This window comes from Miniopterus schreibersii (assembly GCF_964146895.1).
Source record: "Miniopterus schreibersii genome assembly, chromosome: 3".
Classification (NCBI taxonomy): Eukaryota; Metazoa; Chordata; class Mammalia; order Chiroptera; family Miniopteridae; genus Miniopterus; species Miniopterus schreibersii.
Window position 1 is genome coordinate 10,878,030 of NC_138103.1, and position 18,323 is coordinate 10,896,352.

An 18,323-nucleotide genomic window follows, 5' to 3' on the forward strand; every position below is an offset into this window, starting at 1 on the left:
CCCTGGGGAGGTCACAGGGAACAGAATGGGGCCTGGCCAGAGCTGGATGCAGAGCAGGTGATAGTGTGCTGCAGCACTGGGTAAGCCTCAGGTCACACAGTGGTGACTGTTGTTGCCTGGCTCCCAGCCCTCTCCCTTTCCCTTGTGCCTTATACAGGTAGTCAACTTGGAGCTTCTCTGACCTCGGAGGCATATGAAGCCAGCACCTGTGGGGTGTGGGCCAGGCCTGACCCCATAGCTTCAGCCCCTCCCTCTGCCTGCTTGAAGCCCAGATCACATGAGCCCATCAGGTGGGGATGGGACTCTAGGGCCTACCACTGTCCTGCCTCCTGGCTGTCTCTCCTGGGGGGCCTGGGTCTCCACTTGTTTCCCCTTCTCTGTCAGCCTCCAGGTCTACCTGCCCTGAGCCTCCCCTCATACAGGGTCCCCAGAGTGCCCTCTGTCAAGGAAAGGAGCCTTGTGTCTGGAGGGTGGGATATTGTACACTTGGCCTGCTGGCCTCAGCTGTAGGGTGGGGTAAGCAGCCTAACCCTAACTTTGGTGTTGGGGGTACCTCTCAGAATCTTTGGATCATCTCTGTAATGCAGGAGTGGATGGAGCTTAGCCCCTCTGGGTCCACGTGGGGCCCAGGTGATCTACCCAGGCACCTCAGTCCCTCTGCAGGTGAAGCTTTGTCCCTCAGCGCAGCGGGCAGGCTCCGGATGAATGTAGGCTGCACTCACCTTCACACTGACCCATCTGTGTGGGAGTGGGGGTCCCAGAGGGCCTGGCCAGCTTATGCCAGAGGTGAGCTGGGGAGTAGCTGGCACGGGGTGTCATGCGGATGGAGTAGCAGGAATCAGCTGCCCTGGTTGGCGGTCTAGCCTTTTGGAACCTTCTTCCACTCCTCCCAAGACAACTTGTGCCCACCCTTGGACCTGCCTTCCAGCCTCCCCCCCGCCTCCAGGTGCTGGTCTTGGCTCCTTGGTCTTGTCTGCTGCTTTGAGAGACCAGGCCAGGGGTCCCTGGGACTTGGGTGACCTTGGCTTCCTGGACTAGAGATCTGGGATTGGAATTTGGTTAGCAAGAAACTGTCCAGTTTGTTTGCTTTTCTGAGTACCTGCAACCAAAGGGCCAGGGCGCTTGGTGGGGGATGAGAATGGAGGTCAGGCCTTAGGGTATGGTCACTTCTGCTGGTCTGTGGGAGGTCTCTGGGGCTTCCTGAATGAGGTGAGGTCTCACCAGCTTGGACAACAAGGGGATCACCTTGAGGACACCAGCTTGCCTGCTACAATTGTGGCAAAAACTGCAGTTGTCTGGGTTTTATCTGCATGTCCCAGCTCCTTGTACCTGGTGTAGCCATGTGCCTACATTCTGGGCAGTGACGTGGCCCAAGTGTCTGACAGCCCCCAGGAGCTCTGCTCTCTTGTTCCGTTTTCTGATAATGCCATCTGGAAGCCTCAGCAGCCCTTGAACCCTGAGAGGTAACCTTGAGGAGGGAGGCCTACACCTGGATGGAGCAGGCAGATGGAATTTGACTCCCTATGACCTTGATGGTGACAGAATGCCTGGACTGCCATCTCTGGACTTTGTTGGCAGAGAAATAAACTCCTGTCTTTTTTAAACCACTGTAGTCTTGGGTTTTCTGATGTGCTCAGCAAGCCTGCAGGAGCTGTTCTTGTGGTCTGGGGGGTGGTGTCCCCTTGACTTGTGACCTACTGCCTGGCAGCTCTTCCCCACAGTGAAGGCAGTGGAGAGGCTTGGCCTCAGCCCTGCCCCTCAGTAGGGTCTCCTCACCTTCCCCACACGGCTGCCCTCCTTCCTTGTCGGAGCCCTCTCTGGGTGCAGCTGTCAGGCTGAAGGTCAGTCCCTAGGTCCACTGTGTCAGCTGAGCACATCATTGGACAGGTAGGACTTTTCTGGGCCTTGCTCTCAGCCCTGACATGGGTGCCTGTCCCTCAGGAGCCATGGGACGGCATGACCTTGTCTCCTGGGTCTCTCTACTGCTGGGGGCAGGGCAGGGGTAGAGTCCCCCCACTGGAGGGCTATGCCTGCCAGATGTGACAGCTGTTTGGGGCCAGGATCTCTAGGGACTGTCTGGGCCTGAAGGTCTAGAGGAGAGTGAGATAGGAATGGTAGGATGGATGACACAGGCCAGCTCTTCTGCTGGGGGCAGGGGCCTGGTCTATGGCTCCTTTCCACACCCATCCCCTGGGCTTAGAGCTGCCACAACTCAAATCAACCAGGGCAGGGTGTGTGTTTAGTTTCTTAGGCCCTACTCCACTCCTGCTCCTTGAGGACACTCAGCTTCACACCAGATTTCCAGCAGCTTTGTAGATAACTCGGGGACACACTGGACCCTAACAGTGGTGTCTCTTCCTGCTGCTCCTGGGGTCTCTTCAGCTGTCCCTCCTGCAGTTGCCCAAGCTCCATGCTTGGGTGCAACCATGGGCTCCTTTCACAGACATAGTCTTCTGGGCTCTCCCTAACTGTGCTGTGCGCCTGCCCCTCTGGTCCCCACTGCTGCAGCTTCGCCTGTGCCAGCATCAACCTTTCCACAGCTGCCAGGTCATCTTCCTAAGGAGGATCTCCTCTGATCATGACTGTCCCCATTTTCATCCTGCCAGTCTCCTTTGCACTGGTCTCTCCACCTCATCTATCAGTGAATCCACTTCTTGAACTGATGCAGTCTTGATTTCACATGTGTGCCTCACATACGTATGAATTGTTCCTTCAGTCCTAAACACCTTTCCTCATACCCTTTCTTGTGGCATCAAAGGAGATAAATGGCAAATTTCTAACAGGTGGGCTGAAAAACAGCCCAGGAGCCCTAGACGGTGTGGCTCAGTTGGTTGAGCGTCATCTGTGCACCAAGAGGTCACTGGTTTGATTCCTGGTCAGGGCACATGCTCGGGTTGGGGGCTCAATCCCCAGTAGGGGCATGCAGGAGGCAGCCAATAGATGTTTCTCTTTCTCATCAATGTAGATGTTTCTCTTTCTCATCAATGTTTCTCCCCCTCTCCCTTTCTAAAAGTCAATAAAAACATCACACACACACACACACACACACACACACACACACACACACACACCACCCCCCCCCCCCCCCCCCCGACCAGGAAGCCCTGCAGTAGGTTTGTCAAGCATGGACATGTGGCCAAGCTGTGCTGGCTTCTGCCCTCCTCCCATGACCCAGCAAACCCAACATGGGTGCAGCAACCACAGCTTTTGCCAACAAATCTGAGGCCCATCTCTCAGAAGATGTTTTCTGTTGGGCAATGTTTAGGACCACAGCCACCCCTAAGTTTATTTTTTATAACATGGAACTAAATGATGATAATTGGAAGAATTTTAAAGGGAATAAAAGAGCTACTGGAAACTGTTTGTAGTGTTTCCAAACTTTGAGAGACTGATAAAAATGCAAATTTGAAACTGATCCAAATGAACCAGTGATGGAAACAAGCCTTTTCTAAAACTACTAAGGAAATGCAAAAAGGCACAGAGATTCAAATCATGGAAATTTAGAAACCTAAGACATAAATAGTACATAAATAAAAAGGGAGCTAATGCTGAAGAAGAACCTTCTGGAAGACAGCTAAAAGCCCATGAGTGGCCCTGGAGCTAGAGGCCTCCTGTCCACCCAGGTCTGCACCCTCCTACATCAACCCTATACCTGTCTTTCCTCACTATAGACAAACATCCGTCAGCTGGCTGTTTAGATAACCTGCTTTTGCACTTGTGTTGGCTTAATGCCTTCACCTCATGACTGAGTTCTGTAAGGTTACTACATACTGGGGAAAAATGAGCTCTTGCTTTTGTTTGTCTGAAGTTGACACAGAAGGCTTGTTTTAGGACTAGAGGTGAGTTACTGGGCCCGCGACCCCCATCTTGTGTGTGGCTCACAGACTATGGTCATGTTCCCTTCCAGCCTTTATTTTCTGGACACTGAGTCACCATGTGTTCGGTGCACCCTCCATAGATGGCTGCTCAGTCCCTGGCTGGTCTCCTGGCTGGTGTCTTCTCAGAAGGCCAGGGTCTGGAATGGAGGATTGCCTTCCCTCCCTGCATTGGCTGACTCTGGAAGATGCTGGTGGGATGGTGCCAAAGGGTCAGCTCTGCCCAGCGTAGTATCCACACTCTCAGGAACATGGACTCTCAAGATGCCCCTGGCTATACTGGATGCCAAGATCTCAGTGCCTAATCACAGCTGGCATCTCCCTCATGGATAGCGACAGACGACCTTTCTGTCCATTCTGGGCAGCCTGGCGAGCCCTGCTGCCAACTGTCCAGCCGGTTTCCCATTTCACACCTAGAGAAGCTCTGTGCCATGTGTGAACATGGACATGTCACTGAGTGCTCTCCTGAGCTCATAGGGAAATTCACCCCCAGGGTCAGCTGTGGCCCCTTCCTGACAAGCTCTCTCCAAAGGCCCTGCAGCTTGCCTACACAAACTGCTGGACCCGCTCTTGGCTGGGATCTTGACTTCTGGGAGTGGGGTTCGGCAACCACCTTAGATGCGGATGTTCGCATGCTGATTCCTGGCGTGAAGGCACCGATACACCCAGTCCATATTGTGCCTTGATTTTCATGTCCATCATAGAAAACAGTGATTAGAAATAAAGGTGCAGGATAAGATGAACTCGGAGGGAGAGGATGTCCACCTGTGCTCCCCCTCATCCCACCTCTACCAGGCTCCTCATGGCCCCTCATCGTCGGCGGGTGGCTGCAGGTGGGCAAAGCTCAGGAAGACTTGCTCCAGTGAGATCTGGCTCACAGAGTAGTCGTCCACTCCATACTTCTCCTTGGCCTTCTCCAGGATACCAAAGACCTTGGGGAAGCAGAAGCTGCTGTTAACAAGCCCAGGGCCTGGCTTTTTGTCTGGTCTGGGAGTCCTTGGCCGTAAGGGTGGTATGGCCCAGAAGATCCTACACCTGCCCAGTCCAGTCCCTAGAGCACCCATAAGGAGTTGGCCTTACAGGGTGAGCTGAGATCCCAGAGGGAAGACATGGGTTGTGCTCAGTGAGCAGGCCTGGGGACCAGGTTTCCTCCTGACTCTTAGCTCAGAGTCGGGCAAGGGTAGGCAAGCTTTGTTCCCTCTCTGAGCCAGTTTCCTTTTTTGAACCAATTTTTTTTCCAACTCAAATATTTCAGGCATAAACCCCCAAACCTAGTAGATATTAGGATGAGTGTTAGAAAAGAAACTACAAGTGATTCCTCCTTAGGAAGAGCCTGGAATCACCACAGAAGGGGTGACTGCTGGAGGGAACTTCCCCAGCCCCAGATGAGGCCCTGTGGGGCCCATGCTCACCTTTGCCCAACTGAGGTCATTGCCAGGCAGGTGGTAATGGACCATCCCTTGGTGCTCATCTTCCAGGACACTGCCTGCACAAAGGAGAGACTGTGTCCCCATGACGGCTGGGCTGGAGGGTCAGGGGAAGGTGGCCTGGGCCCACAGATTCTTAGGTCTCATCCCAGGGGTCAGGGATGTGGAACTTGGTAGGGGCAAGGCTCAGATGCCCTCTGTGAAGCTCACACACCTGGGAAGGTCAGGTCCACAAATGCCTTGAACTCCTGCAGCGCCTCCTGCTGCCTGTCGCTCCTGACCTTGGCCCGCAGGGAGTAGCCACTGCCAAACTTGCTCTTGAGGTGCTGTGGGCTGCCCAGGCACTTAAACTGACCCTGCACCATGATGGCCAGCCGGGTGCACAAGGCCTCACATTCCTCCATGCTAGAGAGAGGGGATGGAGGCCTGACACAGGGCTGGGGTATGCTGACACTCACCCTCCATGTGCAGATGGGAAGGTGTCAACACCCAGATCAGGCTCTTCCTGATTCCCATGCTCAGAGTGTGGCCCACATGCTAGAGCCTGGGGATTCTCCTCACAGATTCTGTACCAACAGATGTCAGGTCTCTCTCCACCCAGCCCCTCCCTCCCACAACCCCCATCACAGCTGATCCATTGGCCCACAGAGACCCTGGCTCTACCTATGGGAGGTGATGACAATGGCCTTGCCAGATTCACGTGCCCTCGCCACAGTGTCCCAGAGCAGGCGCCGGGCCACAGGGTCCATGCCAGTGGATGGTTCATCCAGGAAGATGACCACAGGCTCTCCAAGGAGGGCAATGCCAGTGCTCAGTTTCCGCTTGTTGCCACCGCTGGGGGCAGAGGGGATGCACAAGGGGGCAAGGCTGATTATTAGCATAGCATCCCCAGGTCCCAACAGATGACAGGGCCCAATGACCACAAAGTGCCCCAGGTGAAGAGGAATGAGGGAGTGTGCCTGGAAAGCTTCTACCTAAGGGTGCTAGAGGCCCCAGAGAAAGCTGTGCCCAGGGGATCAGCCCCCACCCCTACATGGAGCAGTACACCATCTGTCTGCACCTAAGGGGGGTCCTGACCTCACCTGAGATTGGCTTTACCTCTAGGAGATGGGAACCAATAGGGCAGCCCCTCTCACTTGGGAAGTCCAGCTCCTGACCTGCGTGGCTGTCTATGTTAAGGGAGACCCTAACTCCATCCTGGGAAGACCCATGGGTCATGGAGTCATGGGGCGGGGGAGGGGTTGAGGCACAGGTGCACCTGTAAGTCCTGACCAGCTTGTTGGCATGCGGCTCCAGGAGCAGGCCCCGAAGTGTGTTCTCCACACAGGCACTGATGTGACGCTCGGGGATGCCCCGAAGCCGGGCGTACATGACCAGCGTCTCCCGACCTGTCATGTGGTCCAGCAGGGCATCAAACTGGGGGCAGTAGCCAATACGCTGTCGCACCTTGGGTTGGAACACAGCCGGGGAGGTAACAGGTCAGAGGGAGTCTCCTCCAGGTTTCTCTCAGCCAATCTGTCCAGAGTGGTCCATCAGCCAGTGCACAGACCCTGGCCTTGGCCACAGCCAAAGTTTGCCAAGCAGCACTTTAGTGGGGACATGGGAGGGGCTTGGCCGGCTCAAGGAGGCCATGAGCAGCCACACTGCCCCATAACAAGTAGTCAGAGGGGGGCTAACAAGTAGGTAGTGTAGGGGCTGGTTGGTACAAGAATGTATTGATTATACAAAGTGATCACATGCAAATATCTGCTGGTGTATCATCTGCTCATTCCTTCATCAGATGTTTAACAAATATCTAATGTGTGCTAGGACTTTTCTTTCTTCTCCTTCTAATGAAAGAGAGGTTTGGTGGCAACACCTTTGGGGTGGGGCATCCCCTGGTCAGACGGCCACCTTCATCAGAGCCAAGGTACCCCACAGCTGCTGCCATCTCCCCCTACCTTCAGCAGCTGGCTGGGGACAGGTGAGCCTGAAGTCTGTGGATTCCAAAGCTGGGGTTTCTTTTCTTTACCCTCCCTGGGGTTCCTATGCTTCCAGCATTTGTGTTTAATTGGTCTGGGAAAATTCTTAGCTAATTCCTTGTCAGTGATTATCTTTCCCTTACTTTCTTCTTTCCTGCTGCAACTCAGATTAAATGTATTTAGGACTTCTTACCCTTTCCTCCACTTCCTAGAAAACATCTAGTTTTCTCTTTCCTATATTTTCAGTCTCGTTTATTTCTTTAAACACAGTAAACACAGCTGTTTTATAATCTGGGTCTGGCGATTGCAAATCTAAAATGGTGGGTTTCTCCTGGAGGACCCTGGTATCTGCAGGTTTCAGTAACAGGGACTGTCTTCTTTGGCCGTTTAGTTGTGCACTGCTCATAGGCCTTGAAATACTACTTGGGGTGTTCTTCATTGCCCAAGACAAAGGCCTTCCTCCAGAGAAGGTGTATGTTGCGGTCTGGCCCCTGCTGCAAGTTCAGGTGATTAGGTCACTCCCAGACACAGGCTCTTCATTCCTTTTCTTGCTCTACTCAGCACACAGGTAATCTTCTAGGCAATCCCCAGGGGCAGGGGAGCAGGAGGTGGGCCTGGTTCATCCTTACCCTCAGGGGCAGCCTTTGTGGTTCAGCCCCACATGGGGAAAGTCTCCTAATACACCCCTACCATGGAGGCCCTGGGCCTTTGTTTCTGCCCTCTTCACTCAGCAAGGCCCCTAAACCCACGCCCATTGCCTAGAACACAGTGGCCCTCTGTGCCTCTCAGGGCTCCTGGATTTTGGTCTGAGTTCCTCACCATGCTATGTGCTCTTCCATGTTCTTACCAATATGGTTTGTCATTGATGTTTTATCTGGCTTTTGGTGCTTGGTGGGATGGCTGGTCTGAACAGCCCAGGGACCATTATTGTAAATCTATGTGCACAGATTGAAGAGAGCCTGTTTTTTTGAGCAGGGCAGTATGTCGTAAGCACCATGCCACACCAGGTCCAGAGAAATGGCTTCTTTGGGAGGGGCCCAGTCTTTACCTCCCCAGCCAGGCCTGGGCTTTTCCAGTCAAGGGGGCCCTTGTCTTCCTGTCCTTTTTCTCTACCCCATCACTGGCTTAGCTCTGCCCACCGTCACTGCCTCATCCTGCTATCCACTTCCTGAGCCAGAGACGAGCTGCATCTTTGCCTCCAGGGTGCCCCCTCTTCCTGCAGCACCCACCTTCCCGATGTCTGAACTGATGCTGTAGCCCCCAACAAAGGCGTCCCCAGAAGTGATGGTCTCCTCCCCAGTCAGCATTTTGAAAGTGGTGGTTTTCCCAGCTCCGTTGAAACCCAGCAGCCCAAAGCACTCCCCTTTCTGGACGGCAAGGGAGATCTTGTCCACGGCAAAGAGGGGAGTCCGCTGCTCATATACCTGTGAGGTTCCGGGGAGAAATCAAAATGAGGCAGGAAGCCAGCTTCTGGGCAGCCAGGCATTGGGGACAGACCTGGGGCCTGTGGGGTGTAGCCGGCTTACCTTGCAGAGCTCCTTGATGATCAGAGGTGTGTCCAGTGGGGAGTCCAGGCTGGGGGCCAGGATTCGGTTTCTCTCATCTGCCACATCCTGGTCCTCAGGAAGTGCTGATGGCCGGGTATACACTTCCATCTAATTGTTCCGGAAAAAGACCACAAGGGGTGAGCTCCATCCCGAGGCGTCCTTTTCTATAGAAGGGCTGAGGTCTCTGAGACAGCTCACCCAGTCCAGCCCACATGTGCAGACTCAGGCCTTTCAGAGGGAGAGCTGAGAGGGCCGTAAGGGCAGAAAGTAACATGGAGCAGACACAAACTGCCTGAGGAACAAGGACAGTGCAAGACTCACGGAGAGTACCAGGAAGGAAACTCCACTGAACGGTGTGAGACCTTAATACATGGATCGAAACTCCTCTTCTCAGAGAAGTCCTAATATTTTAGAGAAGCCAATTTGCCCTGGGTTAATCTTTGCATCCAATGTGGTCTCAGTAGATTTTCTTAGTGGGATGGAGGTACGTGACAAACATAACGGTGCCTGACAGCACTGCCTCTGCTGAGACCAAGAAACACCAAGGCCCCAGGAGGACTGTGACCCCTCTCCCAGGCTGCGAGCCCTGTGGTGCACGTACACCCTGGCCCTTGCTGGGTGCTGAGGCCCTCCCTGTGTGCTGGCCAGAGGAAGCCTGGCCTCGGTGGGAGACCTGCTGGATGCAGAGCTGCAGGAGCCACTCACCAGCTCCCGCCTCCTCCGGAAGGCACAGATGCAGGTTTTCAGCCTCCACAGCAGGTCGGTCTCAATGAGGAAGAGCAGGGTGAGGTAGGCAAACCCTGAGGCAGCCATGGAGGTCACGAACCTGCCGACCCCCGGGGCACTCCATGCATAGAAGTTCTCCTGGTACTGGATGTCTGTGTGGGCAAGGGAGAGGGTGCTGCACCCGCGTCCCCTATTGCCCTCACTTCTCCACAGGAGTGCCAGCCAGCGTCCTTCTCTGTAGGCCCACCAGGCATGTGCACCCCAGCCTTCTACATGGAGGCTGTGAAGGACATGGTCCATTCATCTTCCGAGGGTGCATACCATGTTTGTCACTGCCACACAAGAGCCCCCAACACTTCCTGCATTTTGGGCAGTTTCACCTTGCAAGGGGCACTTATGACAAGTGGCCAAGTCATGCCCTCACTCACTCACACATACATTCACTTCCTTGCCTGGGGACTGCTCTGAGACATAAGGACAGGTAAGATGTGCCTCCCTTCCGCCAAGTTGGTCTGTGAAGTAAGAAAGTGGTAGGAACAGAGCAGAAAATGAGCCTGCCAGGGGGATGTACGGGGCTCTGCAAATGTGACAACTACGCTGCCTGCTAAACTGTTCCAGGCACAGAAAGGGTACATGGTGGGATAAATCATGGCCCCCAGAAAGACATCCACGTCTTAATCCCCCTAACCTGTGAATGATCTTACTTAGAAATAGGGTTTTTACAGGTGTAATTAGTTAAGGGTCTCAAGGTAAGATCCTGGATTTAGGGTGGTCCCTAAATCCAACAACAAATGTCTTTACAAAATGAAGAAGAGGGAGGTTTGAGATACAAAGACACAAGAAGACCATGTAAAGACAGAGATGGAGAGTGGAGTGACTGCTCCATGAGCCAAGGAATGCCCAGGAGCTAGTGAAAGCTGGAAGGGTGGTGGGAATGGGTGGGATCAGGTGGGAGCTGGTCAAGGAAGCAGGGGAGTGCCATGTGTGTCTGAGTGCTGCAGAAGCAATGAAGGGTGCCCACCCCCAGTGATGGTGGGGCTGGGAGAGTCCCCCCAGGAGCGGGACCCACCTAAGCTGATCATACAGAGATTTAGGGGTCAGCCAGGCAGGAAGGAGGAAGCGCACATCACTAGGGGTGGGGGTGAGCGCATGTCTTCTGAAGACCCTTTTCATGCTTATACCTGGGGTGTCTCAGTCCTGGGACCAGGAACCTCCCCTGACATACCATGGCCTGAGCCTCCCCGGAGAAGCCCCTTCACAGGAACAAGGCTCCTGGGGATGTCCTGGCTGGTCTTGAGGAGAGAGCTGGGTAAAGGGCCTGCTGGTAGGAGCCTGACACTCACTGTATTTCCTGCAGTAGTGGGCGGCCATCTCCGAGGAGGTACAGTACCTCCTGGTCTCATAGTTCTCATAGAAGCTGCTGACCGCCATCCCCAGACAGTGATTGGGCAGCACCAGGAATATGCGGTCCAGAGTTCTAGAAAGTTCTTCTAATTTTACCGCTGTGGGGAGAAGGCACAGACCAGTGAACGCAGGAGGACACACCATACTTGCCCCCAAGGACAGATCGTATCAGGGAAAGCAGGTTCCTGATGTTCCCTATGAAGTGTGCATAAGCCAGGGCATCCAGCTAGGTGTCCTCCACAGACCATGCCCAGGCCTTCCTGGGACACCACCTCCCAGGGCATGGCCCCACCGGTTCTGCTGCAAATGCAAGGAGAGGTGCTGCCGGCGTCTGGTCTGGCCCAGCGTCTGCACTGGTAGCACCCCGTACCCCCCCGCACCTCCACACTGGGGCCGAGAGGTTCCATGGGTATCCAGGTTGTGGGGAGTAGGGGCAGTTTCCAGGCTCCCACCTGGGATGCGCATGATGGTGACCATGAGGAAGGTGGCGATGCCTGACAGGATGTTGAATATGGTCAGCCTTGTGTAGGCAGTGGCTGCCCCCGAGAAAAAGAAGTTCATCAGATACATGAGGGGTATGATCGCCCAGCCGTAGAGCATGAGCAGCAGCAGGGTGTCGGCCACATGGCCGTCCCGTGTGAAGGCATGCACGTCAAAGGCTCTGAACACCACCTGCAGCAGCACAGAGAGGGTGGCTTGGTATGCCTGCAGAGCAACGCAGGTGCCCAGGCCCAGGACCCACAGGCTGAGTCATCTCCTGTGGTGGTTTTCAGCCCTGGGATCTGCCCTGATGAGGTTCCCCCTCCTCCCCTTTGCTGACAGAACTGTCACCAGGGCACCTGGCTCTAGGGCCCTGCCTACCAAAGGGGGGCAGAAGCTGAGGGCATGGAGACCAACGAGGGGGCTCCCTGGCATTCCCAACTGTCCTCCTGGAATCAGAGCTGACTGTCAGGACGGACCCTGAGCTAGTTCTGGTCTGCACAGGGGCCCCAGGGCAAGCTCCCTGGACATGCAGGGAAGGGTCCCAGTACCAGCTGTGGCCCTTACCAGCAGCAGCAGAGTGGGGATGAGGAAGGAGATGAGGTCCCACAGCAGAGCTGAGAGCCAGAAAGTGGCCACGTGGACTCCACTCACAAACTGGACATGCTTGGCCTGGACAGCCCTCTCACTGACTGCCAGGATGGAAAACGTGCTGGCCAAGAATGCCATGGCGAAGAGTAAGTTGAGGGCGATATGAAATCCTTTCCGGCCCCTGCAGGGGTTGGGGGGGACAGGGCAGGTCAGGGATAGAACACAGCACTTCTGGGTAGCTGGGGGATTGGGTCCTTGGTCACTACCATTCAAAGCATGCGATGCAGGACCCAGCCACTAAAGGGGGTTAAGAGAAAATGCCAGAGTTGCGGGAGGGTCTCAGTACTCAGGAACATACCCTTCACCCCCACCAAGAATAGCTCCTCCTCTGCATTTCCTGTCTCCAATAATGGTAGTTCCATTTTCCCAGTCACCTTCAATACGTCCTCTGTGCCACCCACTCCCCATAGACACTCAGGTGTCGCTCTGCCTTTCCCACATCTGAGAACCCTCTGCCTGGTTCTCTCTGTCCTGCCTTTGTTAGACACCGCTTACTGAGTGCCTATATTGCTGCAGCAGCTCATCTCCCCCCACCCTGTCAAGTGCATTCTACATTCTACACTCAGGTGCCAACAACACCTTCTACAAACTGGCTTTGATGGCATTATTCTGTTGCTTAAACACATCCTGACCATTTCAATACATGGTAATGGGACAAATGGATACTAATTGACCTCAAAAAGGAGTACTGACACATGCTACAACATAAATGAACCTTGAAAGTGAAAGAAACCAGTCACAAAAGGCCACATATTACACGATTCCATTTACATGAAATGTCTAAAACAGGCAAATCCATGGAAACAGAAAGTAGACTAGTAGCTGCTAGGAGATGGAGAGAGGAATGGAGAATGACTGCCAGTGGTCACAGGGTGTCTTTTTGGGATGATGAATCGTTACATGAAATTATATTGTGGTCCGACAGGCACACGAAAAGATGCTCAACATCCCTAATCATCAGGGAAATGCAAATCAAAGCCACAATGAGATATAACCTAACACCTGTTAGAATGCCTGTTATAAAAAAGACAACAAGTATTGGTGAAAATGTGGGTTAAAGGGAACCCCTTGTGCACCATTGATGGGAATGTAACTTGGTACAGCCACTATGGAAAACAGTGTGACATTTCCTTGGAAAATTAAAAATAGAACTGCCATATGATCCAGCAATTCCTCTGGGTATTTACATGAAGGACATAAAAATACTAACTTGAAAAGACAGCTGCATCCCCATGTTCACAGCAGCATTATTCACAATAGCCAAGCCATGGAAACAACATGTGTCCATCAATGGATGAACAGCTAAGGGAAATGTAATATGCATCTCAACATTATACGACCATAAGAAAGAAAGAAATCCTGCCATTTGTGACAACATGAATAGACCTTGAGGAATTATGCTAAGTGAAACATGTCATACAGAGAAAGACAAACACTGTATGATCTCACATGTGGAATCTGAAAAAAAACACAAAAAATCAAAAAACCAAAACCAAACCCCCTCCCCAAATTTAACAAAACTCATAGATACAGAGAACAGCTTGGTGATTACCAGACGTGGGGCATGGGCAAAATAGGTGAAGGGGGTCAAAAGGTATAAACTTCCAGTTATTAAATATATGTAATGGGAATGTAATGTACAGCATGGTGACCACAGTTAATAATATTGTATTACATATTTTAAAGCTGTAAGACAATAAATCTTAAAAGTTCTTATCACAAGAAAAAATATTTGTAACTATGTATGGTGATGGGTGTTAACTAGATTACTGTACATGTATCAAATCATGATGTTGTATACCTGAAACTAACAATGTTATATGTCAATTATCTTAAAAAATTACATTGTGATGATGGCTCCATGACTCTGTGAATATACTAATAACCATATAATTGTATAACAAACAGGGATACTGTATGATAGGTGAATTATGTCTCCTAAGCTGTTAAAACAAAAATTCCTGCTACCTGGTCCACTCTTAACATATTACACTTGAATCTGCTCAGCCTCACCTCTGGGTCTCCTAGTTTGGAGCCTATCAGGAGGCAGCTGCCACCTCTAGATGCCCCCATCACAGCCCCTGCCTGTAGCTGCTGATGACCCTGCCCAGGTCTGAAGGCTCCCCAGCTTCCTGATGTCTCAATTAAGAGGAAGCCCCTTCCCAGCATTTTATGAATCATTTCAAAGCCCTGCCATCTGCTCTATCACGAATATTTATCTTTGGCTTCTCTGTTTCCGATATAACAGGGAGAGCAAATGACTGCCACTGTGTCTCTTCTTTTGGGGTAGAAATGGGAGCAGCAGAGGGAGAAGATGATGTGGTGAGGCTCAGGGCAGTCTAGAATGGGGGGTGGAGATGAACCAACCTCCCCCATTAATAAGCTGCCCTGAAATGGAGTGATTGTTCTGAAATTAACTGGTATTCTTGGCTTCCTCTGGATGGTCCCAGAGTTTTGGGGGCTCCGTGACAGGGATGAGGTCGAGAGTCTGACACACATGATGCCATGACAAGGCCTGAGAGAAATGCCTCCTGGGCTCCCTGACTCGAGGCCATCAAGAAGCAAGAGCACTTGATATTGCTGTGTTCTGCTGTCCTCGCTCACACACACACAGCCAGGCACTGCCGTGAGCATGAGTGTGTGCTGGGGACAGTGGCTCGCAGGAGCGGGGCGCAGATTTGGGAAGAGGACATGGCCACCCTCTAAATCTTCAGGAGCTCCCTGCAGGGACCTCAGGGTATGTGGGATGGAGTCTCAATAGCTTATTTGCTATCCAACACAAGGGCGAATACGGAGGACTGAGAGAGACGGGTGAGGATTCCCCAGCCAAGAACTGGAAGTTTCCTGAGGACAGAAACCATGCTCTATCCACCTCCATGGCCCTTGGTGGCCCCTGGCAGTGCCAAGGTGGTCAGTTCTGATGACCTGTCCTGAAAGGAGGGGGCAGGGGTCTGATCTAATGGGGATGGAGTCCTGCTGGGGGACAGGGATGGGGGGGGCAGTGCACATACTCATTGAACTGGTCCTTGGCGGCCTGCAGAGCGCTCCGGGGCTGGGGGTAGTTGGAGACTGTAATGGAGGCCCGAGGGCCACACAGCAGCTTGAACAGGAGGTTGTCCACAATGGCTAGCGCAGTGGCTGGGGAGTGGTATGCCTGGTTGTTGAACAGGGCGGTGATGACTGTCTGCTCGCCGACATCTCTGAAGGATGCTGCCACCAGGCACCGCTCATTGAAGCCTCCTCCCTCCACTGAGGCCCTGAAAATCAGGAACTCCTCCAGGTCACCTGGGGGGCAATGGCAGAGTCAGCAATGTGGATGACTAGCCCCCAAGGCCCACACTCAGGGGAGCTCTGAAGGCCTGGAGGAACCATGGGAAGGACACACAACCTTCCATGCTCACAGAAACTGTCCACGGGCCGTTACACCCCGCACACAGGCTCACTACTCTAGCCTTGCCTCTCACTCAGCTGTAAAATGGTACAGCAATGACACCCACACTGTAGGACCCAAGGGTCAGGGAGGAGATAGGGACAGATCAGTGAATCCTAGTACTGATATTTACACTGGCTTCCATCAAGGCCTGTTGCCATTACCTAAGTATAGGGTAATAAAACCATGCAGTGTGGTGGTCAGAAACAAAAGGCCCCACACTTGACAAGTGAACAGGTAATTCAACCTTCCAGATGGACTCAGGCTGGGGCATCTATGGCAGAGTCCTGAATCCCCCAGAGCCACTGTGCACCACGAGAGCCCCACAATCTTTGGGTCAGGCTAGGTGACAGCCAGAAAACAGGCAGGGGGGCACATGGGGGACAAAGAGGGGCATCCATATTGTTTCAATAGGGCTAGTCAGGGTCACAATCACTAGCAGGGCCACGTGGGGACTCTGGGCTGCAGGAGCTCCTGCCTAGTGCAGTGCCCATCACAGTGCCAGCCCATTCTAGGCTGCCTGTAAGTTCAGTTAAAGAAGAACCTGCCCGGCCGGGTATGGCTCAGTGGTTGAGCGTCGACCTAGGATCAAGGAGATTGGAGTTCGATTCCCCTGGGCACATGTCCGGGTTTTGGGCTCAATCCCCAGTCGGGGGCATGCAGGAGGCAGCCGATCAATGACTCTCTCATCATGGATGTTTCTAGCTCTCTCTCTCCCTCTCCTTTCCTCTCTCTGAAATCGATAAAGATAGATTTAAAATAATAATAATAATAATAAAGAAGAACTTAATTCCTGCCAAGATTTTGTGACCACTCAGTATGCTGAATCTCAAAGTAGCTGGCCAAGAAGTGAGAAGGGAGCAGTAAAAGAAGAAAACCTTCAAGCACAGTCCATGTAACTAGAGTAATGCTGGCTCTAAACCCAGGGCAGTGTCCAACTCCCACCACTAGGGACATGGGATAGTGCTGGTTTTAGGATGATGGAAACAAATGCTGTGTCCCAATAACGCATACTGTGACCAGCCTAGCAAACAAAGAAAAGGCAACATAAAGATCATCGAAGTTTCACATTTCCTTTGAATGCTCCTAAATATAAAACTTTAGGAAATGAGCACTTGGACAAAGTTTGGACTTGAGATGCTGTCTTGTGTCTTCTGACTCAACAATTTTCTCCCCCGAGGAGACCTGGCAATGTCTGGAGGCATTTTTGGTTGTCATGATGGTGTGGGGGTAGGGGAGCAGGAGTCCTACAGTGCACAGGGCAGTGAAGATCTAACTACCCCAAATATCTACAGTGCCCTGGTTGGAAAAACAGCCTCTAACAACACAGCTCAGGTCCTGAACCCCAGGGAAGCCCCTTACCCAACACTTCACGAGGCTCCTGGCCATCAGCCTGCAGCATGTCCTTCAAATGCTCAGACAGCTGCTGGTCCAGCTGAGAGGTCCCAGGAACTGAGAAGGGCACAACGGTTCTGCCATAATCGGCCAAGGTCAGCTTCAAGATGGGGTCGTCAAAGATCTCGGAGGAGTAGTTGATGGACAGGAGGGACAGGGTAATGCACATCACAGGGACCAGGACCTGGGCCGCTAGCATCTTCCATTCCCGCCAGCTGTACGCGGCCTTCTTCAGGAACATGGCCAAAAACTGCTGGCAGTAGAGGGTGAGCTGCAGTAGAGAGGATGAGGTGACATGGCTGCCACTCAGGAGCCAGCATCTGACCAGCAGCAGGTGTGGTTCCCATGTGAGCCTGGGGTTGGCTGACATTTGTGCCCTGGGGCCCCTGAACTTCTCGCAGGGCTCAGTCAATGACATGCAGAACACATGTGTACACGTCCCAGCAGGTCCCTATGTGAGCGTCAGGGGGTCTTGCAACAGCAACAGAGGCAGGGCAGGCACTGTTTCCTTGTGATAGGACATCAGGAGACTGGCTATGATCCCACAGCTCTCCTGCTGAGGCCTCTGCCTCCCCTTGCCCCTTGTATGAGGACCTCGGCTGCGTGTGCAGACAAAAAATGTCCCTCAGCTGCCCATATTCCCTAACTTCACCCCTTCACTGTCTTCTTAAGTGTGGAGAGAGGCACAGGGATCAATCCCCAGGTCTGCCACATGCTGGCCATGTGACCTTGGCTCAGACCTCAGTTTCCTGTCTATAAAATGGGATTAGTGCTGTCTCTACCTCATCAAATGCTGGCACAAGCCAAGATCTTGGTGAAGGGAGCGCTGTTATAAGCAAAGATTTGCTCTTATTCGTTAGTGGCCAAGTTAGAACATTAAGAAATTACAACTGCTCAATAAAAATGCTCCGAGTTTTCCTTCTTCCTGCCAACCCATGGGAGCACAAGCTGTAATCTACCCTCTTCCTCCCAAAGTCCACATTTGCCCTCATGAAGCCTTAACATGTGGGGCTTAGGGTTCTCTCAATCCTGCGCTGCCCCGCTCTGGACCCCAGCACTCACCCCTGTGTTGAGTTTGATGGCAGTGCACTCTTCCTCGATCAGGGCACCGATGCCATCAGTTGGGTCCATCACCCCACACAGGTTGCCGTCCACTGCCCAGTCGCTTGCCCGCCTCTCATGCTGGTACTGCAGGGCAGGCAGCTGGATGGCCTGGATGTCCATGCTGGTGTCTACCAGCTTACCAACCCTGCACCAAAACACACGCGGCCTGGTCATAACTAGACTCTTCAGGGAGGGAGAAGCTATTGTTCCATAGAGAAGGGAAGCAGAGGGGGAAAGGGTGACTGTCAGAGACACTAAAGTAGAATGCCATCAGCTTCATTGGCTAGTTTGTTCATTCATTCATTCATCAGTAAATATCTCCA

The 18,323-nt window shown here is 52.8% G+C and overlaps 1 protein-coding gene across 2 annotated transcripts in view; it reads right to left on the reverse strand.

Annotated features, from left to right (window-relative positions):
* Positions 1 to 3,247: 3,247 nt before the first annotated feature.
* Positions 3,248 to 18,323, reverse strand: part of ABCA3 (ATP binding cassette subfamily A member 3) — a 46,987-nt gene continuing 31,911 nt past the window's right edge. For both annotated transcript variants that reach the window (XM_081132192.1, XM_081132193.1), the window contains 14 exons: positions 17,959 to 18,145; positions 16,864 to 17,167; positions 15,083 to 15,356; positions 11,988 to 12,192; positions 11,393 to 11,612; positions 10,880 to 11,038; positions 9,516 to 9,688; positions 8,790 to 8,918; positions 8,493 to 8,687; positions 6,561 to 6,748; positions 5,966 to 6,136; positions 5,517 to 5,707; positions 5,288 to 5,361; positions 3,248 to 4,807 (listed from right to left, as the gene is read on the reverse strand). In XM_081132192.1, the coding sequence (XP_080988318.1) occupies positions 4,676 to 4,807; positions 5,288 to 5,361; positions 5,517 to 5,707; positions 5,966 to 6,136; positions 6,561 to 6,748; positions 8,493 to 8,687; positions 8,790 to 8,918; positions 9,516 to 9,688; positions 10,880 to 11,038; positions 11,393 to 11,612; positions 11,988 to 12,192; positions 15,083 to 15,356; positions 16,864 to 17,167; positions 17,959 to 18,145 (2,602 nt within the window). In that variant the 3' untranslated portion in view covers positions 3,248 to 4,675. The remainder of the gene's footprint in view (positions 4,808 to 5,287; positions 5,362 to 5,516; positions 5,708 to 5,965; positions 6,137 to 6,560; positions 6,749 to 8,492; positions 8,688 to 8,789; positions 8,919 to 9,515; positions 9,689 to 10,879; positions 11,039 to 11,392; positions 11,613 to 11,987; positions 12,193 to 15,082; positions 15,357 to 16,863; positions 17,168 to 17,958; positions 18,146 to 18,323) is intronic.